The sequence below is a fragment of the Artemia sp. Qi Xiang Cuo genome, chromosome 11 (genome assembly GCF_049724085.1).
Source record: "Artemia sp. Qi Xiang Cuo chromosome 11, ASM4972408v1, whole genome shotgun sequence".
NCBI classification, from domain to species: Eukaryota; Metazoa; Arthropoda; class Branchiopoda; order Anostraca; family Artemiidae; genus Artemia; species Artemia sp. Qi Xiang Cuo.
This window is the reverse complement of record NC_142804.1, coordinates 14,296,472-14,322,624: the sequence shown is the minus strand read 5'-3', so window position 1 is coordinate 14,322,624 and position 26,153 is coordinate 14,296,472. Positions and strand designations below refer to the sequence as shown.

Sequence of the window (26,153 nt, the reverse complement as noted above, 5' to 3'; positions counted from 1 at the left end):
TATTGAAATTTGAACTAAGAAGTGCGAAGTGGAGGCCAGCCAGACTGCATAACAGTAAAATATTATGCTTGCACGTTAAAATTCGGGAAGGAATAGTCAATTTGGACTTGTCCCAGTTAAAAATAGGAGCAGGACTACAATTAGTGATAAGGAAAGAGCTAAAGAGAAACGGGTAGAACATTTAGAAAATGTGCTAAAGTATGGTAAAGTTACAAGAAAAGATACAGAAAATAATGAAAGGGTTTGTGACACTTTCGAAGTGAAGGAAGATTTATTTTGTGACGATGAGTTACTGACAGTCTTAAAAAAATAGAAAAATTATATGTCTCCAGGTGCTGATAGTGTTGTAAATGATTTTTTTTTCCAACCACCATGCAAATATGGTGGTTGTGAAGCTAGAGATAAATTATGGAAAACTAGGAATATGATATTTGAAAAAGGGGAAGTAAATAGTAATTTTAGGAAAACTCTAATTAAACCCCTCAATAAGAAATGTAAGAAGAATAAGTGTGGTAATTATAGAAGCATTAGCTTGGTTACTACCGGAAGCAAATCACTTAGTATGATGATACTTTTGGATTTAGAGATGTCGTAGATCTCCAAATGGGGTAGGAGGGGGTCGTAAGGAAAGATTTAAAATAAACTGGAACTGCTTGGGAGGTTGTAAAGATAGAGGCTTAGAATTTATCGAGATCGATTAGGAGCGTGTGTAGCTGCGCTGGTCTCAGGCACCTTGGTACTGCTGTGAGTTAAAGGCCATTTTATGTACCTTCCGTAATCTTGCATCTGTGTGAACGCACGGTATAATGGATTAAAAAAGAAAGTAAATTCTAGAATATTCTGGAGCATTAGGGATCACAAGTAAAAGAGAAAACGTAGATTTACGAATTCCGAGTTGTCATTGTGAAGTGAAAGAACTACAAGCTTTTATTATTAGCTAAATATATACTGCAGGTAAAGGTATGAAGTTGTCCAAGTCTGTGCCTTGGTGCAGCAGTGTACTAGCCTAAGACAGGCACAACTAGGCCTATGCAAATGGGTGTAACCTTGAAGAAGACTGTTAACTTACTCCACTGCTTTATTTCCTTTTTCGCAAAATTCTACTTTTGGCTATCTTGGGTAGGGATTAGGTTAGGAAAATGAAACTTCCAGGGTTGGGTCTACAGGCTAAAGTAGCCTATGTCATGGGAAGGTATTTTGAAGTACTTACCTCCACTCCTTCTGCCTCTAGAGGGTCCTTGGTAAATGTATACCAAATCATATTATTGAGTTCGGAATAAAGTGAATACACCATTTGGTGCCTTTTTTTTATGCTGATTACGAATATAATAAGCATTTCGGTAAAATTCTACTTTAGTTACTTTTGTCTATCTTGGAAAGGAGTTGGGTTAGGAAAATGAAACTTTCAGGGATGGATGTACATGCTAAGGTTTGTCCCGGGAAGGTACTTTGAAGTACCTACCTCCACTCACCCCCCCCTATATAATGGTAAATTACTGCACATTAATAGTTGTTTTTAACTCATATTTCATCCTATATTACTATCATAAATATAAATCACTGCTTACCTTACACAACTTCTTCTTTTAACCTTGTACATTAAAATATATTCAAAAATCCTATTTAAATCCTAAGCCATTTAATTTTCAACCCATGCTGACTTTATGGTATATGAAACCAGGTTTGTTGTGATGTCACACTTGCTTATCAGACACCCTTACCCTTAAGGGTAGCAGGCACATGCCAAACAACTCTGTTGATAAGACCATTTAAACTGTATTAATTAGGGAAAGGATTTCACAAGAGAGATCAGTAAAAATAACCTAATCCTTTTTAGAGGACAAATTATGTCATGGGAAGACGTTTTTGAAATTCCCCTTCCACCCGAACTTAAAATTCTACTTTAGAAGCTTTTAAAATATTTCTAAAATACTAAAAGATACAGTGCTAAAAACATCAGAATCGACTTCAGAGGACACATTATATCACGGGAAGATGTTTTTGAAATCCCCCTTCCCCCCAAACTCAAAATTTTTCAAAATTCTACTTTAGAAGCTTTTAAAATATTTTTAATATTTCTAAAGCGCTACGACATAGAGGGCTAAAGACATCAGAATCAACTTGAGAGGACAATTTATGTCGTGGGAAGATGTTTTTGAAATCTCCCTTCCCCCCAAACTCAAAATTTTCCAAAATTCTACTTTAGAAGCTTTTTAAATATTTCTAAAGCGCTAAGACATATCACGGGAAGAGGTTTTGAAAATTCCCCCAAACTCAAATTTTTCCAAAATTTTACTTTAGAATCTTTTTTAAATATTTCTAAAGCGCTAAGACATAGAGCGCTACAAACATCAGAATCGACTTTAGAGGATAAGTTATTTCACGGGAAGATGTTCTTTAAATACCCCTTCCCCCCAAACTCAGAATTTTCCAAAATTCTACTTTAGAGGCTTTTAAAATATTTCCAAAGCACTAATAGATAGAGCGCTACAAACATCAGAATCGACTTAAGAGGACAAGTTATGTCATGGGAAGATGTGTTTTAAATCCTCCTTTGCCCCAAACTCAAAATTTTCCAAAATTTTACTTTAAAAGCTTTTTTAAATATTTCTAAAGCGCTAAGACATAGAGCGCTACAAACATCGGAATCGAATTCAGAGGAAAAATTATAAAAATTTTCTTGCAAGGGTGCAAAGGTTAGCTGAAAGGAGATTTGATAGCGGGAGGAGGGCGGGGGCGGTGGTCAGCAACCTGGTCGCGGTGCCCCTGCTTATACTAATCTAAGCTGACCATTTTGTTGTAACGTGTTGCACCAGAATAATACTCTAAATTTGGTTGATAAATTGCCTGTCTAACAAATTTGTCTGAGTTAGGTTACGTATTTAATGTATTCTATGATTTACCCCCCACCCCCGAATGTGCAAATATATAGCCCAAATTTGTTTCCCGTTGCTATAACTCACAAATTTTTAAAGGTCATTCAAAGTTTTAGAAATCCCTTTTACCATACATCCCATTCCCCCTTCATACTCTAAAATCTGGTTGATAATTTGAAAAGCCTTATTTTCCACGGGGGTATTTTTTGGGGGGAGGGGGGATTTTCCGTGAGGGTATTTCCCGTGGGGGGGGGGCATTTTCCGCGGGGAGGTATTTTCCGGGGGGATTTTCTGGCGGGTATTCGCCAAGTACCACAAATTTGATGGTATGAGTTTTATTAAAATCTTTTACTTTTAGGGGTTGTTTCCCCCTTTTACGAAACTCAGACAAATTTTTTAGACAGGCAATTTACCAACCAGATTTTAGAGTATTATTCTGGTGCAACACGTTGCAACGAAATGGTCAGCTTAGATTAGTAGAAGCAGGGGCACCGCGAGCAGGTTGCTGACCACCGCCCCCCCCCGCCCCCCTCTCCCCAACACAAAAATTTCCAAAATTATACTTTATAAGCTTTTAAAATATTTCTAAATCACTAATAGATAGAGCGCTAAAAACATCAGAATCGAATTCAGAGGACACGTTATATCACGGGAAGAGGTTTTGAAAATCCCCCTTCCCCCCAAAATAAAAATTTTCCAAAATTCTACTTTAGAAACTTTTTACAATATTTCTAAAGTGCTAAAGCATAGATCACTAAAAACCTCAGAATCAAATTTACAGGATAAATTATTTTATGGTAAGATATTTTTTAAATCCCCCTTCCCCCCAAACTCAAAATTTTTCAAAATTATTCTTTAGAATCTTTTAAAATAATTCTAAAGCAGTAATATATAGAGCGCTAAAACATCATAATCGACTTCAGAGGACATTTTATATCAAGGAAAGATGTTTTGAAAATCCCCTTTCCCCCCAAACTCAAAATTCTCCAAAATTCTACTTTAGAAGCTTTTTTAAATATTTCTAAAGCGCAAAGAAATAGAGCGCTACAAAAATCAGAATCAACTTTAGAGGATAAATTATGTTATGGGAAGATATTTTTGAAATCCCCATTCCCCCCAAAATCAAAATTTTCCAAAATTCTACTTTAGAAGCTTTTAAAATATTTCTAAAGAACTAATTTATAGAGTGCTAAAAACATCAGAATCGACTTCAGAGGACACGTTATATCACGGGAAGAGGTTTTGAAAATCCTCCTTCCCCCCAAACTCAAAATTTTCCAAAATTCTACTTTAGAAGCTTTTAAAATATTTCTAAAGCACTAATAAATAGAGTGCTAAAAACATCAGACTCGACTTCAGAGGACACGTTATATCACGGGAAGAGGTTTTGAAATCCCCCGTCCCCCCGAACTCAAAATTTTCCAAAATTATACTTTAGAAGCTTTTAATATATTTCTAAAGCACTAATAGATAGAGCGCAACAAACCTCAGAATCGACTTAAGAGGACAAGTTATGTCATGGGAAGATGTGTTTTAAATCCTCCTTTGCCCCAAACTCAAAATTTTCCAAAATTTTATTTTACAAGCTTTTTTAAATATTTCTAAAGCGCTAAGACATAGAGCGCTACAAACATCAGAATCATCTTGAGTGTACAAATTATGTTAAGGGAAGACTTTTTTGAAATTCCCCTTCCCCCAAGCTCAAAATTTTAAAAAATTTTACTTTCGAAGCTTTTTTAAATATTTCTAAAGCGCTAAGACATAGAGCGCTACAAACATCAGAATCAACTTTAGAGGATAAATTATGTTACAGGAAGATGTTTTGGAATCCCCCTTCCCCCCAAACTCAAAATTTTCCAAAATTCTACTATAGAAGCTTTTAAAATATTTCTAAAACACTAATAGATAGAGTGCTAAAAACATCAGAATCGACTTCAGAGGACATGCTATATCACGGGAAGAGGTTTTGAAAATCCCCCTTACCCCCAAACTCAAAATTTATAAATAACCCACCACTATGCATGAAAGAATTTAAGTTTGGTTACTTCTAATTAAATAAAATAAAATAGGACGAACATATAATAGTTTAGAAACAAATTTGGGCTGTATATTACCACTTTAGGGGGTGGGGGGTAAATCGTAGCATATATTAAATACGTAACCTAACCCAGGTACCTTTTTCCCTCCCTAAACCCAAAAAAACACCAGTTTAAATATTGTAAACGCAATAAGAAATCACGTCTGGTCTCCTTGTACAGTCTATAGCGGTGGGTTATTTATAATGCACAAGTACCGAATAATCTATATTCGTTTTGATTATTTTTTTGGAAACCCCTTAACATTTTGAGTTGGGTAACCACATAAAACATATTCAAATAGCTTAATCCTACAATGTTGAAAAATTTTGCGTTTCTTTTTTACATCCGCGATTTAAAATATGTAAAAAATGTTGGAACTTATATAGAAATTTTCTTTCGAGGGTGCAAAGGTTAGCTGAAAGGAGATTTGATAGCGGGAGGAGGGGGAGGGCGGGGGCGGTGGTCAGCATCCTGCTCGCGGTGCCCCTGCTGATAAATTGCCTGTCTAACAAATTTGTCTGAGTTTCATAAAAGGGGGAAACAACCCCTAAAAGTAAAAGATTTTAATAAAACTCATACCATCAAATTTGTGGTACTTGGCGAATACCCGCCGGAAAATACCTCCCCGCGGAAAATGCCCCTCAACGGGAAATATCCTCCCGGAAAATCCCTCCTCCCCCCCAAAAAATACCCCCGTGCAAAATAAGGCTTTTCAAATTATCAACCAGATTTTAGAGTATGAAGGGGGAATGTGAAGAATGGTAAGGGGGATTTCTAAAACTTTGAATGAACCTTTAAAAATTTGTGAGTTATAGCAACGGAAAACAAATTTGGGCTATATATTTGCACATTAGGGGGGGGGGTAAATCATAGCATACATTAAATACGTAACCTAACTCAGACAAATTTGTTAGACAGACAATTTATCAACCGAATATTAGAGTATTATTCTGGTGCAACACGTTCCAACGAAATGGTCAGCTTAGATTAGTATAAGCAGGGGCACCGCGACCAGGTTGCTGACCACCGCCCTCCCCCGCCCCCTCCTCCCGCTATCAATATTTTAAAAGCTTCTAAAGTAGAATTTTGGAAAATTTTGAGTTTGGGGGGAAGGGGGATTTCAAAACCTCTTCCCGTGATATAACGTGTCCTCTGAAGTCGATTCTGATGTTTTTAGCACTCTATCTATTAGTGCTTTAGAAATATTTTAAAAGCTTCTAAAGTAGAATTTTGGAAAATTTTGAGTGTGGAGGGAAGGGGGATTTAAAAAATAAATACATATAACATAATTTATCCTCTACATTCTATTCTGATGTTTTTAGCTCTCTATGCCTTAGCTCTTTATAAATATTTAAAAAATCTTTGAAACTAGAATTTTGGAAAATTTTGAGATGGAGGGGAAGGGGGATTTTCAAAACCTCTTCCCGTGAGATAATGGGTCATCTGAAGTCGATTCTGATGTTTTAGGACTATATCTATGAGTGCTTTAGAAATATTATAAAAGCTTTTAAAGTAGAATTTTGGAAAGTTTTGAGTTTGGGGGGAAGGGGGATTTCAAAAATATCTTACCATAAAATAATTTATCCTCTAAAGTTGACTCTGATGTTTGTAGCGCTCTATGCCTTAGCGCTTTAGAAATATTGAAAAAAGATTCTAAAGTAGAATTTTTAAAAATTTTGAGTTTTGGGGGAGGGGGGATTTTCAAAGCCTCTTCCCGTGATATAACGTGTCCTCTGAAGTCGATTCTGATGTTTTAACACTCCATCTATTAGTGCTTTAGAAATATTTTAAAAGCTTCTAAAGTAGAATTTTGGAAAATTTTGAGTTTGGAGGGAAGGGGATTTCAAAAATATCTTCCCATAACATAATTTATCCTCTAAAGTTGATTCTGATGTTTGTAGCGCTCCATGTCTTAGCGCTTTATAAATATTAAAAAAGCTTCTAAAGTATAATTTTGGAAAATTTTGAGTTTGGGTGGAAGGGGGATTTTAAAAACCACTTCCCGTGATATAACGTGTCCTCTGAAGTCGATTCTGATGTTTTTAGCACTCTATCTATTAGTGCTTTAGAAATTTTTTAAAAGCTTCTAAATTAGAATTTTGGAAAATTTTGAGTTTGGGGGGAAGGGGGATTTCACAAACATCTTCCCATTACATAATTTATCCTCTGAAGTTGATTCTGATGTTTGTAGCGCTCTATGTCTTAGCGCTTTAGAACTATTGCAAAAAACTTCAAAAGCAAAATTTTGGAAAATTTTGAGTTTGGGGGAAGGAGGATTCCAAAAACATCTTACCATAACATAATTTTTCCTCTGAAGTCAATTCCGATATTTGCAGCGCTCTATGTCTTAGCGCTTTAGAAATATTTAAAAAACCTTCTAAAGTAGAATTTTGGAAAATTTTGAGTTTGGGGGAAGGGGGATTTTCAAAACCTCTTCCCGTAGCACTCTATGTTTTAGCGCTTTAGAAATATTTAAAAAGCTCCTAAAGTAGAATTTTAGAAAATTTTGAGTTTGGGGAGAAGGGGGATTTTAAAAGCCTCTTCCCATGATATAACGTGTCCTCTGAAGTCGATTCTGATGTTTTTAGCACTCTCTGTATTAGTGTTTTTGAAATATTTAAAAAGCTCCTAAAGCAGAATTTTGGAAAATTTCGAGATTGGGGGAAAGGGGATTTTAAAAACCTCTTCCCGTGATATAACTTGTCCTGTGAAGTCGATTCTGATGTTTTTTAGAGCTCTATGTCTTAGCACTTTAGAAATATTTAAAAAGTTTCTAAAGTAGAATTTTTGAAAATTTTGGGTTTGGGGGGAAGGGAGATTTCAATCACTTCTTCCCATGACATAAAATTGTCCTCTAAATTAGGTTCTGATTTCTTTAGCTCTATATGTATTAGAGTTTTACAAATATTTAAAAAATTTTAAAAGATTATAAATTATAATTTTTAAAAATTTTGAGTTTGGGGGGAGGGGGGATTTCAAAAACCTCGTCCCGTGATATAAGGTGTCCTCTGAAGTCGATTCTGATATTTTTAGCACTGGATCTTTTAGTACTTTAGAAATATTTTAAAAGCTTCTAAAGTAGAATTTTAGAAACTTTTAAGTTCGGGTGGAAGGGGAATTTCAAAAACATCTTCCCATGACATAATTTGTCCTCTAAGAAAGATTAGGTTATTTTTACTGATCTCTCTTGTTAAATCCTTTCCCTAATTAATACAGTTTAAATGGTCTTATCAACAGAGTTGTTTGGCATGTGCCTGCTACCCTTAAGGGTAAAGGTTTCTGATAAAGCAAGTGTGACATCACAACAAACCTGGTTTGATATACCATAGAGAAACTCAGCATAGGTTGAAAATTAAATGGCTTAGGATTTAAATAGGATTTTGGAATGTATTTTAATGAACAAGGTTAAAAGCAGAAGTTGTGTAAGGTAAGTAGTGATTTATATTTATGATAGTAATATAGGATGAAATATGAGTTAAAAACAACTAGTAATGTGCAGTAATTTACCATTATATAGAGGGGGGATGAGTGGAGGTAGGTACTTCAAAGTACCTTCCCGGGACAAACCTCAGCATGTACATCCATCCCTGAAAGTTTAATTTTCCTAACCCAACTCCTTTCCAAGATAGCCAAAAGTAACTAAAGTAGAATTTTACCAGCATTTTTGTCGGAAATGAATTTCTGACCCCCCTATATACCAATTCAGGGTATATATTTCTACATTAGAGGGGGGTGACAAATTTTGTTTCTGATGTAGGCCTAAATGGGAGGTATAAAAAAAGAAACTGATAACTGAAAATTAAGGTTAAATATTGTCTTGTCAAAATTTCAATAGGTACAGACCTGTCATGTTGGCAAATTTCAGGACCCTCTAGAGAGACAAGGAGTTGAGGTAGGTACTTCGAAATACCTTCCTGGGACATACTTTAGCTGGTCAATATATTCCAAATCATTTTATTGAGCTAGGAATAAAGTGAATACACCATTTGACGCCTTTTTTTATGCTGATTATGAATATAATGAGCATTTCTATCGGAAATGAATTTCAGCCCCCCCCCCCTATCATGGGCGCCCATAAGCTGAATTCCAGGGGGGGGGGGCAAACTTCGTCTAATTGCTACTTTTAATGCTATATAATAGAAATCTCAGAACAAAAATATAAAAATAAGGCAGCATCATTCAGCCAGGGGGGGCAAGAAATCTCAGAACAAAATAGGTCAATATTTACCAAATCATATTATTGAGTTAGGAATAAAGTGAATGCACCATTTGATGCCTTTTATTATGCTGATTACAAATATAACAATCATTTCTATCAGAAATTAATTTTAGCCCCCCCCCCCCTATATATGCCAATTCAGGGTATATATTTCTACATTAGGGGGGTGGGGTAAAGTTTGAACTTACCTCCCATTTACATCAGAAATAAAAATTGCCCCCCCCCCTAATGTAGAAATATATACCCTGAATTTGCATATATATAGGGGAGGGGGGCTAAAATTCATTTCTTATGGAAATGATTGTTATATTCATAATCAGCATAAAAAAAGGCATCAAATGGTGTATTCACTTTATTTGAAACCCAATAATATGATTTGGTAAATATTGACCCAAAAATATAGAAATAAGGCAACATCATTCAGCCAGGGGGGAGTGCCCCCCTTTTATGGGTGCCCATGGGGGAGGGGGCAAAGAGGGGTCCATATCTGGATTGCAAAGGGGCATAGGCTATATAACAATTTTGGGTAAAAAATTCTGCTTTACCCACTTTTAGCTATCTTGGAAAGGGGTTAGGCTAGGAAAATGAAACTTTCAGGGATGGGTCTACAGGCTAAAGTATGTCCCAGGAAGGTATTTTAAAGTACCTTCATCCACTTGTTCTCCCTCTAGAGGGTCTGAAATTTCCCTTAAATACACGTCTTTTAGAATTCTGACAAAACAACAATTAACCTTAATTTTCAGTTATCAGTTTCTTTTTCTCTAGCGTTAGTTCTGAAAATACAATTCCTGTTGTTTGAGTAGAATTTTAAGCCCTATCAATGTTTGTTTTTCTTTCAAAATTTAGGACATGCATTTGCATATATTTAAAACCTTTTAAATTAGGATTGAGTAAAGTTGTGAAGCTGAAAATAATTTTGTTGTGCTTCATTTAAGCAGAAGTTCTATTTTGCAAGGTTTCACTTTTATAACACAAGGATTTCTAAAGGTCAGGACCCTTTGGAGAGAGAAGGAGTAGAGGTAGATACCTCAAAATACCTTCACATGACATTCTTTTGCCTGTAGACTCATCCCTGAAAGTTTCATTTTCCTAACATAGCCCCTTTCCAAAATAGCCAAAATTCTATTCAAATAACAGGAATTGCAGTTTCAGAACTAAAGCCAGAGAAAAAGAAACCAATAACTGCACATAAAGGTAAAATGTTGTTTTGTCAAAATTTCAATAGGTACCTGTCCTGTAGGCACACTTCAGGACCCTCAAGAGGGAGACGGAGTGGTGGTAGGTGCTTTGAAATACCTTCCTGGGACATACTTCAACCTGTAGACCCAGTCCTGAAAGTTTCATTTTCCTGACCTAACCCCTTTAAAAGATAGCCAAAAGTAATTAAAGTAGAATTTTACCCAATTTTGTATCCAAATTGTTGGGGGTGGGGCAGCTGCCCTGTCCCCCAATTGATGTTCCTGTAGCCTAGGATACTGAATTTGAATATAGCCTATGCAATGAATTTTCTCTTATTTTGATAAACTTTTATATTAATTTGAGTAAAAGAGTGACCCACAAAATTTAGTGCCTAGGAAGGCTATATATGCCACTCAGGGTAGGCTAGGCTTTACTTGCATATTAGAGGAAGGGCAAAGCTCATTTCTGATATAAATGAATGTTATATTTAGATTTAGGATGAAATTCTGGCTTTAAAGGTGTGCCTCTCTCTTATCTCATTAGGCTAGTGAATTAATTGGAAAATTGACCCTGGATTTTTTACTAAAACTTCTTAATCTGCAAAAAAAAAAAAAATATATAGGAGGGCTAAGGAGCATTAGAGGCCACAGGCTTCTATTTAGTACCTATAATAATGCAGGATCATCATTCCTGTTTAATCTGATTCAAACAAGGAGCAAAATGCCCTACTTTTGTTCCACAAAGTTGACAGAGAGAGAGGAGAGGGTGGGGACTAATGAGCTTTTAATTCCTCTAATATGGTTTTTTTTCATTTTGATTTCCACATTGGTTGTTTTTGTCTTTTTATATGGTCTATACTGTTTACATTTTTGCTCAGAAAATGAGAACTTGATTCTTTGAGGCTTTCTCTAATATTGCTGAAAAAGGACATATTACTTGTCCTCCCAAAATACCTGTTTTGTTTCATCCAGTATTTTCATTGGCCTTGTAAAACCTTATTCTTGGTTTTCTTCTTTTTTTTCTGATTTTCATTGTGAGTGGTTGCTTGGGTACAGGACATCATGGGTACTGCTTGACTGGGTTAAATCTTTCACCCCTCACCCATTTCAGCTGTACAATTGGGCATTGATTTTACAATTACAATTGGGCATGATTTATTTGCTGGAGGAAGTATTTAAGTATGGTGAGTAAAATTAGCTTCTATATAAATATCCAGTGTTTAACTGGATAAATATAAATATCAGATAAATATCCAGTGTTTAACTGGATAAATATAAATATCTGATAAATATCCAGTGTTTAAGAGCCTCTTGTTTTTCTTTAGGGTATTATTCATTATTATTTGGAAATATTATTATGATTGTTCAAAGTAAATCATTTGCTTTGCCACTAAAGTCATGCAAAGGAAAGTAAAAATTGATTTGTTCTCTGAGTACATGTTCATCTAGGATAATATGTATATTTTTAACGTTCTAAGGTGACTTGTTACGACTAGGTATATGAAGGATTACTTGCAGATTGGCTAAAGGAGGAAATCCTATCTCTTACTGATCTGAGACAATTTGGGAACATCAAATCCACCTCTACTTCCCATTACCTTGTTTTTCTTATTGACTCAATTGGGAAAATTCTCAAAAAACCTTCAAAAAGCATTTGACCTTGTTAGCCACAAAATTCTAGTTGAGGAATTTATAACTGACTCAAGTACCGATTATTTCCTAGTTAAATGGGCTGTCTCCTTCTTATCAGATAGATCGAAAGTATTGAAATATTAGACACAATTTTCAAGTCACCTCCCTATATACAATGGAGTACCCCAAGATACTCTCCTAAGTCCCCTCCTTTTTTTCTGTCATGACAAATAGCATTGCTAAGGAATTTCCCAACAGATGGAAATTTGCGGATGACCTAATGGTTGTTGAAACCTGCTACCAAAACTTTGTGAGTAACCCTATGAGTATTCTCAGTGATATGGCAGATGACACTGTGGAGTTAGACATCAGAGTAAACCCTTCTAAATCTATGATAATGCCAATTTGTTTTCTTAAAACCTCACCCCTTTTCCTTAACCCTATCCCACCAGATGTTACTGTGTCTTCCTTTAAATTACATGGGGTTACACTATCCTCTAATTTAAAGTGGGATATCCATGTGAAAGACATTTTCCATAGAGCTAATGCACCCATGTCTCTCCTTAAGCTTTTAATAAATTTAACATGCCCCATCCCATTCTTTAAGGATCTATACTTCCTTTGTCTGCCTGCATCTTGAATATGCTTGTCCAGTTTGGCATCCTGGCATCTCCCGTGATGAATCAGAAAAAATTAGATCTATTCAAAAAAGAGCCCAAAGGATAATTTTTAAAGAAGCTATTGTACCATATTCACTCCTTCTAAAAAAGACCAAGCTGGAAACTCTTGAGCACAGGAGAGGAATGATGTACCTCCGTTTTGCAAAAAATGCAATAATAAACCCTCACATGGAAAACATTTCTCCAAAAGACACTCCCCATCCAGATGTTGCCTGTCATGTACTGTTTCTGAACCCATCCCTATCTTGTCCCCCATCTGTTGCTTAACCTCCAGGTATGAAAAAACCTTTGTCCCTGACCCCTTCATTACTGATCAAATAAACCACTAGTTTTTTTTTATGGTACTGGTAATACCCAAGTTTGTGTCCATTTGGTTCTTCCCCACCCCCCCCCCCCCTGTTTGTATATTCTCTTTTGAACCTTTTTAACGCTATTTTTATCACAATCTTTTTTGGTTTTGTTTTAGTTTTGCCTTTTTAATTTTCTTACATTTGACACTTTTTTTTACTAATGAATGGCTTTGTCTTTTTGATATTGTTGTTTTTGGCATTGTTTAGCCAGTTTTTTAGTTGTTGTGCTATTTTTATGATTTTTTTTATGACTCCAAAATCCGAATTTGGCCCTTTGGGGCTTGTGATAGTCCTTTTTTGAAATAAATATCTTATCTTACTAGGTAGCATACTGAACATTTGGTAGGAAAACCACACCAAGTTCTCCTGTAAGAGTTTTGACTTTTAATAATGCATGGAAACCCTGAGTGAGAATCATCAGTTAGTAGGAATATAGTAAAAAATATATTTCTGCACCCTCCCCCCCCCAAGATTTGAACCTGTGTTCTCACAGAACATGCCAAAGAACTTTCGTTGTCATTTCATAAGACACAAACTTCTAGTCAAAATCATCATTAAATCTTTTGGTCTTGCTCAAACATTAACTTTATGTACTCAAACCAGGAGTTAGGCATCCCCCCCTCCTATCCTTAAGTGCTTCAGCTTGAACCTCAGGGGGAAATATGTTACTGAAACCAAGGAAAATTCGATTTTTTTTTCTCTTTTTTTGCACTTAACTCATATCATCTAGAAAAATAATTTAATGAGACATTGTGAATGATTGTTATTTCATTGAAAGCATTATTGATTTAGTTCCAATATAATGTATTCATATAAGCTCAACATGATTATAAATATTTACATATGTCTTATTTTTGGTTGTTTTTTTCAGTATGGGAAAGGATTTCTATAAGATACTTGGAATATCTAAAGGTGCCTCAGATGATGAAATAAAGAAGGCATACAGGAAATTAGCATTGAAATACCACCCAGATAAGAACAAAGAAAAGGGAGCAGAAGAAAGGTTCAAAGAAATAGCAGAAGCCTACGAAATTCTGAGTGACAAAAAGAAGAGAGACATTTTTGACCAATATGGTGAAGAAGGACTAAAAGGTGCTGCAGGAGCACCTGGAGGAGGAGGAGCAGGTGGTCCAGAGTTTTCATATGCATTCCATGGTGATCCAAAAGCAACGTTTGCTCAGTTTTTTGGATCTGCAAATCCATTTGAGGCCTTTTTTAATTTTGGTGGTCCAGGTACACAATTTTTATACTCATCTTACAATTCAGATTGTCAGAGACTTGCATTCATGGTGTCCAAACTGTGGGCAGTATTTTATTTCTCTCATCTCTTATAACCCACTGTTTTTCCTTTCAGTTTAAGAAGTGTGATAAAAAAGATAAGAATAAATTGCTAGAATAAATAAAAGAGCAAGGCTCAGTTTGTTTCACAGGAGGTATCATGAAAGAAAGTTGGAAAAACATAGTTGTAACCCCTATTTACATTCTAAAATAAGTCTTGATTGAATAACAATTTTTATTTATAAGCTGATCATGCATTTTTTTATTGACTGCAAAACATTTTAGGATGATGTGTGTAGAGGAATGAATGCCCAAGAAAGTAAACGTATACAAGTATCATATAGATTATAACTTAATTATTTGTCACTGAAGTTTCATATTTAGATGCCTACAAACTTATTATAAACTAGAACTCATTTTGATCGTGTCAAAATGTACTTAACAAACCTGGAAGCTTCTGAAATCGTCTTAATAGTGGTGTATAAATTCCCTACTATTGCTAATATAGTTTCCTAAGTAGAGTTATTGAAATACTTATCTATAAATTAGTAGTAAGAGCACCATTAATAATGCTTTTAGAACATCTCATGCTACTGCTGCAGATGATATTTACACAAGACTTGGTTCCATCAAGATTCTGTGTGGAAGATCTTTCTCCTATTCCAAAAAAGTAAAAAGCCTCCAATCAATGCTCATCTTTCAGACCCATAACTGTTTCAACGAGTTAATGCAAGCTTACAAACAACTGTTTATAAAAGAGCTTGAAGAAAAATGTTATATGCCTCCGCATCAATTTTTCTTTCATCATGGCATTGGATGTGCAGACACCCTTGCAGTTTTTGCTAATGCTCTGTTCAATGCTTCTTCTACAGATAGTTCACCTGCCTTGGCAATTCATGATGTTTTACCTTAAATTACCTTAAATCACACTGTCCAGCAAAATAAGGAAAAATCCTGTAGAGTTGCTGGTCAGTGATGATGGGGAGCCATTGGTTCTGTGGTGTCCCACTCTGTTTTCCATGGGTTGGTGGACCAATTCTTATCAATGGCGATCTTGAATGCATTGACAGAGGGAGCGGTGACAGCTGCATTGGGAAGACTGTTCCAGGGGCCCACCACTCTATTGGAGAAGTAGTGGTTGCGGAGTCTGCTGTGAGCTCTCTTCCTGAGCAGCTTCTTACTATGCCCTCTTGTCCTGGATGATTCGTCAAGTTGTAAAGGACTCTGAGAAGAGGGATCAGCATACAGTAGCTTGTAAGCCATAATGACATCGCCCCTCTGCCGTCTGTAGACGAGTGTTGGGAGCTGTAGTTTGTTCAGACGGGATGGATAGTTGAGGTTCTTGCATCCATCAACAGCTTTGGTTGCGCGCCTTTGAACAGACTCTATTTTCTGTTGGTCACTCTTATTCAGAGGCGTGGCAGCACACATCCCAAACTCCAGCAATTGTCGCACGAGACCCCTGTACAGCTTCGTCATGACTTTAGATGATCTGCTACGTACTGTACGCTTAATTATCCCGAGGGTCTGAGATGCTTTGGCAACCGCTGTTTGTGTGTGTTTTTTGAATTTTAATTCTTCATTGACGACTATTCCCAAATCTCTTTCAGCTACCGAGGAACCAATCGATTGTCTAGAGCCATCCCCCCCACTCATATGGTACTGCCACTTCTCATTCTTTTTCCCGAAATATACTGCCTTGCACTTCTGGATGTTGAAACTCAAGCTTCCATTGGCGGGCCCAAAGGGAAAGTGCATCCAGGTCTTCCTGTATGGTGGCTCTAGTCGTTGACGACTCCGCGGGCCCAATAAGCTTTGAGTCATTGGCATAGAGGCTCATCTTATTTCTTACAGCCCGTGGAGCATCATTAATGTAAATATTGAAAAGTGTTGGGCCCAAGATCATTCCCTGGGACACGCCACTATCAACTCCAGCAACTTATGAGAAAAACTCTTGCCCGTTATCCCCAAACACTAACTCTCTGCTTTCTTCATGAGAGGAACTGCATCACCCATTCAACAACCTCCAATGTATCCCGGTAGCTAAAAGTAGCCTTCAAACGACGATGGCAAACTTTGTCAAAAGCCTTTGCAAAGTCTAATAAAATCATATCAGCAGGGATACCCTGGTCTAGCAGTTCGGTGACACATTCATATGCGTCAATAAGATTTGTCTCGACCGAGCTTCCAGATCTGAGTCCATGTTGGCTATCTGTAAGTAGTTTGTTGTCAATCAGGTGTTTCATAACAGCAGTGTTCGTAATTCCATCGAGGATTTTACTGACTGTCGAGGTGATGCTAATAGGTCGGTAATTGGCAGCACAGTTCCTGCTTCCACCCTTGTGAACAGGTGTAATATTCGCATTTCTCCAATCTTGAGGGACTTGTTTTGTGTCAAGAGACTTCTGGAACAGTTTTGCTAGGGGGAGGGCAAGCTCCACATTAGCCTCTTTCAAAGTTTGAGAGTGTACCCCATCGGGGCAAACTGACTTATTTGGGTTCAATCTTTTGAGCCGTGATTCAACATCCAAAGTGCCGACAGTAATAATTTGCATCGGTTTCTGAATATCATATTCTGGCATTTGTGGCAAGGGGTTAGAACAAATACCCTAATAAAAGAACAATATAACAAAGATTTCATTTATATGATTTATGCCTCAAGGTTAGAAAGATTTGTTTTAAATAACACAGTTTAAGTTTTTTGAGAGGCAATTGGTAAAGAAAACCCCTGTAATTGTCACTTGCCTATTTTTGTAGTGGAAATACTTCAATGTAACTACTATTTGGACTTTAGAATAAATAGAGCCAAGCCCATATACAGGATAATTTTTCATTAGTTTGAGTTTTAATACCACCCTTCAGTTTTGTTTGAAAAAACTAGATATTTATTTAAAAAAATAAAAGTTTGCACAGTTTTGAAGCAGGTTCAAAGTGTAAGAAGGAAAAGAACTCATTGGGAGGATCATTATTTTTTCAATTTCCCCTTGAGTGGTCCTTTGGCCAATCTTAGAGGTAGGCAAATATGCAAGACTCTGTTATGCAGTAGGGAATAACTTTAGAAAACCCATAAAAAATGGGTAAATTTATACAAAATATCTAAGAATTAATGGACAAATTATATAAATATCCAGATTTTTTTTTTTTGGGGGGGGAGGGTTTTGGACTAGAATCACCTCCCCCTCCTTGTGCATGTCCTGCTTATAGTAACTGCTTATTCCCCTTTGTGTGAGGGTTAGGGTATTAAAATATTTTATAATAAAAAAGAATTGTAAAACAAGCTGTGCTATTTTTTAATTGCTTACCTTATAGGTGGTCAGGAGGAGCACATGGAAACAGATGACCCATTTGGTGGATTTGGTGGCCTTGGTGGGTTCTCAAGTTTTGGGGGTCCAGGTGTTGGACGATCACAGTCGTTTAATGTTCAAGGAATGAGAGGCAAAGAAAGAGGGCCTGTCACCCAGGACCCACCCATTGAACATGATCTTCCATTGTCACTGGAAGAAGTAAGTTTCTTTTTTGACACATCTTCCTTTGGCTAGCAGTGTTTGAAACTTGCTATATTTTGCTGACATTTTGCAGGTATAAAATGGCATAAAACTTAATATGGAAGTAAAAAAAAAATAGTTTGAAAACCTCCCAGAATATTGAGAGTATCTCTCAAATTTATTGAACTCTGCATAAATAAGTGCTTAAAGCCTTTAAGACTAAAGCATTTAAGGCTTGAAAAACTTAAAAAATGTTCTTTACATATTTATGATAACATTATGCCTCTTTGCTAAAGGCTTTATGGGCTGCAAGAAAATATGAAACCAAAGAGAATTGGATTGTTTTGTACTTTAAAATGGCTTTTATTGGAATTAAAGCTATAAGCACCTCAAACATTATATTGCTATTCAGTACTGTTGCCAAATTTTCTATAATTGTGCTAGCCCAAATAGTGAAGATCTAATCAGTCAAATCAGCCCTTATTGGCATACTTTACTGTCTTTTTAATTGACATTGTTACCTGGGCAATATTATTAGTAAAGATGGTAGATACAGGGAAGGTATTAAGAGTAGAATACCCAAGGCCCAGGATATTTTCTCACAGTTGGAAAACAGTTTGGAATAGGAAGATCAGTCTGAAAACCAAGGTTAGAATATTGGAAACTAGGGATGACAGTGGTCAAGTATGGTTCCAAAACATGGGCGATTGGGAATATGGAGGAGGATTTGTTAGATGTATTCTAGAGAAATTGTTTACAGATTGTTTTGGGTACCCAATTGACTGACCGTTTTTCAAACAGTAAGCTGTACAAAAAATGCGGTTCTATCTTGCTTTCTCGGGCTATAATAGGAGAAAGGTTGAGACGGCTAGAACAGGTTTTGCGGAAGAAGGATGACACACTGCCAAAGATTGTCCTTGTTGGCCATCCATCTAGGGGCGAACAAAGAGCATATCGTCACCGAATGGGGTTGGAGGGGGTTGTAGAAAAGAATTTAAAGGCAATTGGATCTTCTTGAGCTGTGTTGACTTCAGGCGGCTTAATGCTGCTGTGAGTTGTTAGCAGCAATAAAAATTGGGTGCTAAACCTAATGAAAGAATTGCATGGTTGTTTGTGTTGGTCTCAGGCTAAACCTAATGAAAGAAATGCAGGGTTGTCACACTAACGCAACCTGTAAAACAATTACTAATTAGGTAAAGGGGAAAAGTATACTATAATTGAGCTTAAAAGGTTAACATGTATGTTTTAGAAAACAAATCATAGTCGGCTTGACTATTGACATCTTTTTTATCATTGGTAATGATATTGTTCATTAACAAATTTAAAGGTTTTGCAATTTTTCTGGAGTTTAAATCTGTACTTGATGGATTTGGCAGTAAATCCTTTTTGTCAAACTTTTACTTGCCCAGCTTTTTAGCACTGTTATCCAGTTGAATTAAAAATGTAGGAATGCCGGTAGCAAGATGGCGGTAGAGTTTCCTGGTATGCTGAGTAAGCTAGTTTGGCAATTATGTAGTCAAGGGATGATAGGCATGTATCATGTGAAGGGCCCAGCCGAAAGACCAAATGTTGTTTTAACTGCTTCATTCTGGGAAGACTAAAGAGAGTGCAAGAGAGATTTGTGGTCAAGAAAGCCTCAGGCGGCTTAATGCTGCTGTTACTAAGAGTTGTAGTAAAAAATGAGTGCTAAACCTAATGAAAGAAACACAGGGTTGTCACGTGCAACCTGTAAAATAATTACTAATTGAACAAGGGAGAAAGTATACTAAAGACATTCAATTAAAATACAGTAAAGAATGTCATTTAGGGCTAATTTGACTAAAGATCTTCACTATTTCAGCTAGCACAATTACAGAAGAACTGGCAACAGTGTTGGATAGCAAATCTCTTGCGCTCTCTTTAGTCTTCAGTATGCTGGCGCCTTCACAGTATCCATGATCCTTATTAATAATACTATCCAGGTAATAATGTCAATTAGATACAATAAAAAATGCCAATTAGGGCTACTTTGACTAAAGATCTTCACTATTTGGGCTAGCACAATTATAGAAAATCTGGCAACAGTGCTGAATAGCAAATCTCTTTTGCCCTCTCTTCAGTCTTCCCAGAATGGAGCAGTTAAAGCAACATTTCCTCTTCCCAGGGTTTACCCATTGCTGATTACCTAAGGACAAGGGAGTAATTTTCGGTTATATGAGTTTTAATGATAAGAAGTAATCCAGATGCACACAGTAAATTGAACATCTTTGGAATGAGATAAAAGTTCATTCTGGATGTGTTAATAATGTTGTAAAATATTACGAACACACTCAGGTTTGATAACTTCTGAAGAGGACCCCCCACCCTCAATAAATACAATTTATCAGAGACTATATTCGTAAAAAAAAAAAAAAAAAAAAAACTGAATTAAGTGGAATTCCGTTTTAATTTTTTTTTTAATAATGCAATCAAGTTAGATTTTTTATTCGTCTTTTATTGGTTGTGTATCTTAAAGTGCCAGTTTTGGTCTGGAATAGTTTTATTTTGAGGAAGTATGGGGTTTTTAAGTTCCTCCAAAGATGAATGAGCAGGTGCTATGGACTGAGGAGGAACGCGAAAGGATTGTTAACTATCTATTTAATCGCAGTGTTTAATGAATTAGGGACTTGGATGATACTTTTCTTTGTTGAATACATGTAGTTTATTTTAGTTTCCTTGTTGCACTCATAACAGTACACCCTCATCATTTTATAGAACGTTGAATTAAATTATTGCGTGCTGCTTGCTTCCTTATAGGTAATTCTTGCCCTTGCCCTTTCTCAATAGTTATTAATAATAAATGCTATCTCTTCACTATCCTCTCCACCACTTCACACTTCTTCCGTGAATTTTTATTTTTAATTTCCTGAGTAACTTTCCGCAATACGTTCTTTACTTTAAATACTTTCTACAAATTTTCCCCCTATCTTACAGAATGTTGAATTAAATTGTTGTTATCATTCTGCGCGGCTTGCTGCCTTATAGGTAAGCCTCTCCCTCGCCCTCCCTTAATAATTATTAGTAGTGCTCTCCTCCCCTCCTTTTGGCTAGTCTAAGAAGCGTAATTTCATTACCATCTCTTCACCATCCTATGCACCACATCAGCTACTTCTTCCGTGAAAATTAGTTTTTTTAAGTTTTTGTTTTCTTAGTTTCATACTTTACACAAAGTTAGAGCTTTTCAAATTTCAAAAGTATGTTATTAACGTAAAGTAATATTTGCCAGAAAAATATGCTCAGCATGCTCCTACATGTGTTGACTTAGAAAAAAGATATGAAAAGCTGTCCGAAACAGGAGGCCCATACGGCAGTCCCTCCTTATGAAATTAGTCTCTGTTATTGTCTTAGATGAGTAGTTCTAATGCCAAGAAAAATACTCCATAAAACAAACATTCGAAAAGTTTACAAAAAGGATGCATCATCAGTGTAGGCTATGTTTTGCTGATCATATTTTTTTGCTGATGCTTTAGAGGATATGTGTAAGTACTCCTAGGTGATTGTAACTAGTTTCTCTAAATATCTGTCTTCTAAGAAGTCTATTGTTTTTGATTCTGAAACATTTAAATCATTTCCATGCAATAAATCATCTTTTTATTACGGGTTTTTACAGAAAATGAACGTTCTTAATGGCTCAAGATTTGCTATGTCTTCTAAATGACTCAAATTATGATTGTTTCTTCTTTATATTCTTTTCTTCTCTTCTCTGTATATTTTTCTTTTCTTCTTTGTATAATTGTTTGTTTCTTTTAGATTATGAAAGGCTGTACTAAGCGAATGAAAATCTCTCGAAAAATTTACAGCAGAATTGCAACTGAAGATAGAATAACTAAAGAAGACAAAATATTGACTGTAAACGTTAAGCCAGGGTGGAAAGCAGGCACTAAAATAACATTTGCCAAGGAAGGGGATCAACTACCAAATAAAATCCCAGCGGACGTGGTCTTTGTCATCAAGGACAAACCTCATCCTACTTTCAAAAGAGATGGCTCTGATATCCGCTATACCGCAAAAATATCGCTGAGAGATGTAAGTTTTTTTGTGTTTTTTTTGGAAATTTTAGTTTTTCTATGTATTGATTATACTTTGGAGTTTTAACCACTTCAAAAATTGCTTAATAAAAAATTCATATTAAATGTAATACGGACATTTTTAATGAAAAGCCGAGACAATTTTATTATTTACCATATTGACTCTAATTTTTTGACTTGGTAGGTAGGTGAAGGTAAATCAGAGTGGCGATAATCAAGGTAACAGTTCTTTTTATGTGTCAAAACGACTAATTATTGCAGAACATATCATAGAGATTTAAACGAACTTTTCATTTCTCATTAATTCTTCTCTTTCTTTCATTTCTTTGCATTCTATTTTCTTTTTTATCACTTGAGTGATTTACTGCACCAAAGGACCGTGTTCAGACGTCGAGCAGTGCAGTAAGAGCAAAAATCAGTTTTCTGCTAACAATTTAAGTTTTAAGGTAAATAAAAGATAGCATGCGTGTCAGTAGTCTTACCAAATCGTAGGAAATACTTGTGTGTATTTTACTGTTTAATTTTTTGAAATATCCACAAAACAAATTTTTTGTTCCATTTATAAATTCGGATATAGGTAACTGGGGATGGGGGGAGGGTCAGACCCAAAGAATCTTCTTTTTATCCTAAGGGAGTATGTAGTATTGGTGAAAAGAAAGGCCATTGACATTTAAAGTTTGTAAATATAATTTATCTTGTTTTGGTAGTGGCTGCAGTGTTCTTGAAAAAGTTCTATTTTTCAGTCATAGAAAAGTTTCAAACCAAGTGTACTATTGACTAAACATCAAGCTGTTTTAACCCCTTTTAGTTATAAAAAGTATCTATTCCAGATTTAAGAAACAAATCTTGGGGGTACCCGTTTTGTGTCTGTTAACCTTATGCAGTTCTGTATTATGCTTTGGAAATGTACGTTAGAACCCTAGAGATGTCTGACTCGTGGATGCTGCAACTCGTCAGATACTCCACAGAAAGTATCTATGCTGATGCTAAATTTGGTCTGACTTGTTATGGATTCCAACATTTTAATTAGTTATCCCCCCTTTTTTTTCTTTGCTGTTATTTTTTTTATTATTTTTTTTAACTTACAAGGGGTTTATAAACCAGATTGGTTGCAGTCCTTTTTTTCCTTATTTCTAAACAGCTGAAGAGAAAAGAACTATATTGCCCTTTCCTAGTTTATTGCCTTTATTATATTGTAATTTTGCTTCTTTTGTTCATTTTTATTTTCCATATAATGTTCTCCAAGGACTTTATGAAAAGGATTTAAATGAAGAATTATGACTATCTTTTATATTGAATTGAATGTATGCTTCATCAGTTCTTTCTTTTTATCTGTTTCAGGCTCTCTGTGGTACCCGGGTTGATGTCCCTACTCTCTCTGGGGAGATAATACGTATTGATACAAGCAGCGAAATAGTTAAACCAACCACTCAGCGTAGGGCATCGGGCTATGGACTTCCCTATCCAAAGGAGTCTAATCGTCGCGGAGATCTCATCATCACTTTTGATATCAAGTTCCCAGATCACTTGCCCCAAACGGTTAGAGAAGTTTTACGTGATGCCTTGCCTAATTGAAATGCTCGTCTGTGTTTTGGAGTGTATGGTGATTAAGGGTGAAAATTGGCAAAACGGATGTGGAATATGCTTTTTGTATTGTTATTTTTTTAGTGAAATGCTAAAATCTTTTTGATAAACACGTCATTCGAATGTTGTGTGATTCTTTTCTTTGTAGATTTCTTTCTCATATGAGTGTTGGCATGTAACAGGAGTTCTTGGAATGGGCGAAGTTGGATCATTGTAATATACAGCATTGTAGTTAAGTGACCCCTAAAACTGTATAAGGAATTAAAAATGAACTTTGGACTGTCTTTATTTATGCCTTTTCATTTTTAGTTTTAACTTTTACAGTTTTTTTTTCGAAAAGAAATTACTTAGTTTGCTGTCACTTGATTTCTTAATCAATGCTTTTTCTGGGAAAATAAATAAGCACAAATTTTTGTTGTTATATAATCGTCAAGCTTGATTTGCAGAAGTTAATTTTCATTAGTATTGGTATCTTGTTTTTTAGGCATTGTCAATTTTTTTGTCTTTTAAATGCGGTTGTGCCGTGTTTTTTTTTTCATTTTTTCCTTTATTAAGCTTGAAATAATAGTTGATTCTTATGTCTTTGTTTTGTCAAGATCTTTATTGCTCTTATTTGTGGCTTAATTTGTTCCTTATTAATTAATTAATTTGCTTAATTAGTTCAAAACTTAATTCTCTTATGCCTTTTTCTGTTTTAATAAAAATTCTCGGGTAATTGTACCTGACTGTAAACAATGACTGAAATTTAAATGATTGACCAAAATGAAGTCGCTAAACTGATTTAATCTTTGCTGACTTAAACTGAATATAAAGCTAATATACTAAATAGTTAAATACCATTTAATGATTTTCGTCAGTATAGTAAATATATCAATAGTTATTATTTTATGTTGAGTAATTGAAAAGTGTTGGCTTAGAAGTTTTGCAAGGAGAGGGGAGGGAGGGGCAGCTAGGCAGGTATATGCTGCAGTAAGATTTTCATTTCAGTAAATTGGACGACAATAAAGATTTATTGTCAGACAGCGAGTTTGGAGAGAGACAGCGGTGTCTTGTCCCTGTCTCTGGAGCTACCTCTGTAATTGTTAGGTGGGAAAATGTAAGTAAACAAGATAAATAGTAAGATTGATGAAATAATACAAGATAGATAAAATAACTGAAACATTGATAAAAAGACATGATTTTTTTTTTAAAAATGTTAAATGTACAAGGCTTGTATGGTTGAGAAAATAGCGCATCAAAATTTAGGGCAAGAACTGTTACTAAAAGTGGGTTAAAGTATTTCAGCCGTCATTATAGGATTGTTTACTTTTAAATTTATTGTGTTTTTTCTTTTTAGATATTACATAGAAGTGTCGTAATCCCTAGGGCGTATAAGTTTGGTTTTAGAATAATAAATCATTTGGCTGTTAACAACGTACCTTTTTCTACCTGATAAATAATTCGTTTTGCTTTCTCTTCTGTTGCATATGCAATGCAACTACTTCCTTAGCTCTTTGTCTCTAACTTGTTTGGGTAATCGTAGTCCAATAAATACGAGTTCTTTATATCTTGGCTCTTTTCTCTTGTTTTAAGATAATATAGGCTATTTCAGTTTTTGATAGGTTATTCTGATCTGTTCATTCTGATTTTTTTGCCACTGATGAACGACATGGCATTAGAAAGGAGGGTTGCAAACGCTTCTTGCAGGTGTGCAAAAAGTTCCAAAGCTACCAGTAGCAAAATCCCAGAAGCTGCTGACACTTTAGCAGCACAACTTGTGTTTTGACAGCTTTGCTTTGAGCAAAAAGTATTTTTATGCGTAAAATATGCAGAAAAGTAACAAATATAACTTAGTATAGCTTGCAGTTAGAAATATCAATAGTTTTCTGAATCACAATTAACAATGTAATCTAATTCAGTGGCAAGCCATATACTAGCCATAAATATAATACTCCATTTTTATAAAAACAACTGTATCATATTTACTCTAATACTGCTAGTGGAGTATAGTATTCAAAGTCTGAAGTATACTGTATATAGCTTACTGCTGTTATTTTATGGATGGGGTTGTACACTCCAATGCTATTGGTATTATTTAAAATAGTGCATACCCGACTGCAAGCTCGATACTCATTGATCACTATACTACAACTATAAAAACTAAACTAAACAGAGAATTGCTGCTACATTGTGGTGTGGCTGTTTTAGGCTACTAATCTTCAGGCTACTATTTACTAGGCTACTATGTACACCTCGATAGCTACCAGCCCTTTTAAGATTCTTTCAACTGACGAATAAACAGTTTTGAGAGAATTTTGCTATTTGTTTGATATTTGGACAAATATTCACTCAGTTGAAGAGAAGTGGAGTAAGTAAAAACTTGTCCAGGAGGACGAAGGATAGCAACGACTTAAAAGTAAATTTTCACATAGCGACATTGAAACTCAATGAGCTTTTAGTTTGAACAAGTTTTAAAAAGCAGCAGTAGGAGAAGAGATACATCTATTCTTGCTGAAGAGATATATACATCTTGTGAGAAGAGATATTTCAGAGAAGATACATCACCTATAAAAAAATAGAATATCAAAAACGAAAACAGCTCTTTTGTTTTGTAGTTGTTCTTTTTTAGAGTTTTGGTTCCTTTTGGGTTGAGTTACTTACAGTTCATTACCACGAACTGTTTGATCAATCTTCAAACACAGATATCATGTAGCATAATAATATATAAAGACCAACCGTTTGTAAAAAAAAAAAAAAAAAAGTCCGAA

The 26,153-nt window shown here is 35.4% G+C and overlaps 1 protein-coding gene across 2 annotated transcripts; it reads left to right on the top strand.

Moving 5' to 3' along the window:
* Nucleotides 1-819: 819 nt before the first annotated feature.
* LOC148946666 (dnaJ protein homolog 1-like) lies at nt 820-24,591 on the top strand. 2 transcript variants are annotated; one of them, XM_089096319.1, is made up of 5 exons: nt 820-954; nt 13,885-14,246; nt 17,601-17,794; nt 21,545-21,820; nt 23,164-24,591. In XM_089096319.1, exons 2-5 carry the CDS (start codon nt 13,886-13,888, stop codon nt 23,395-23,397), a joined length of 1,065 nt encoding a protein of 354 aa, XP_088952445.1. In that variant the 5' UTR covers nt 820-954; nt 13,885; the 3' UTR covers nt 23,398-24,591. The 2 variants fall into 2 exon arrangements, with proteins under 2 accessions (XP_088952445.1, XP_088952446.1); XM_089096320.1 differs by having other exon boundaries at nt 820-960.
* Nucleotides 24,592-26,153: the final 1,562 nt, after the last annotated feature.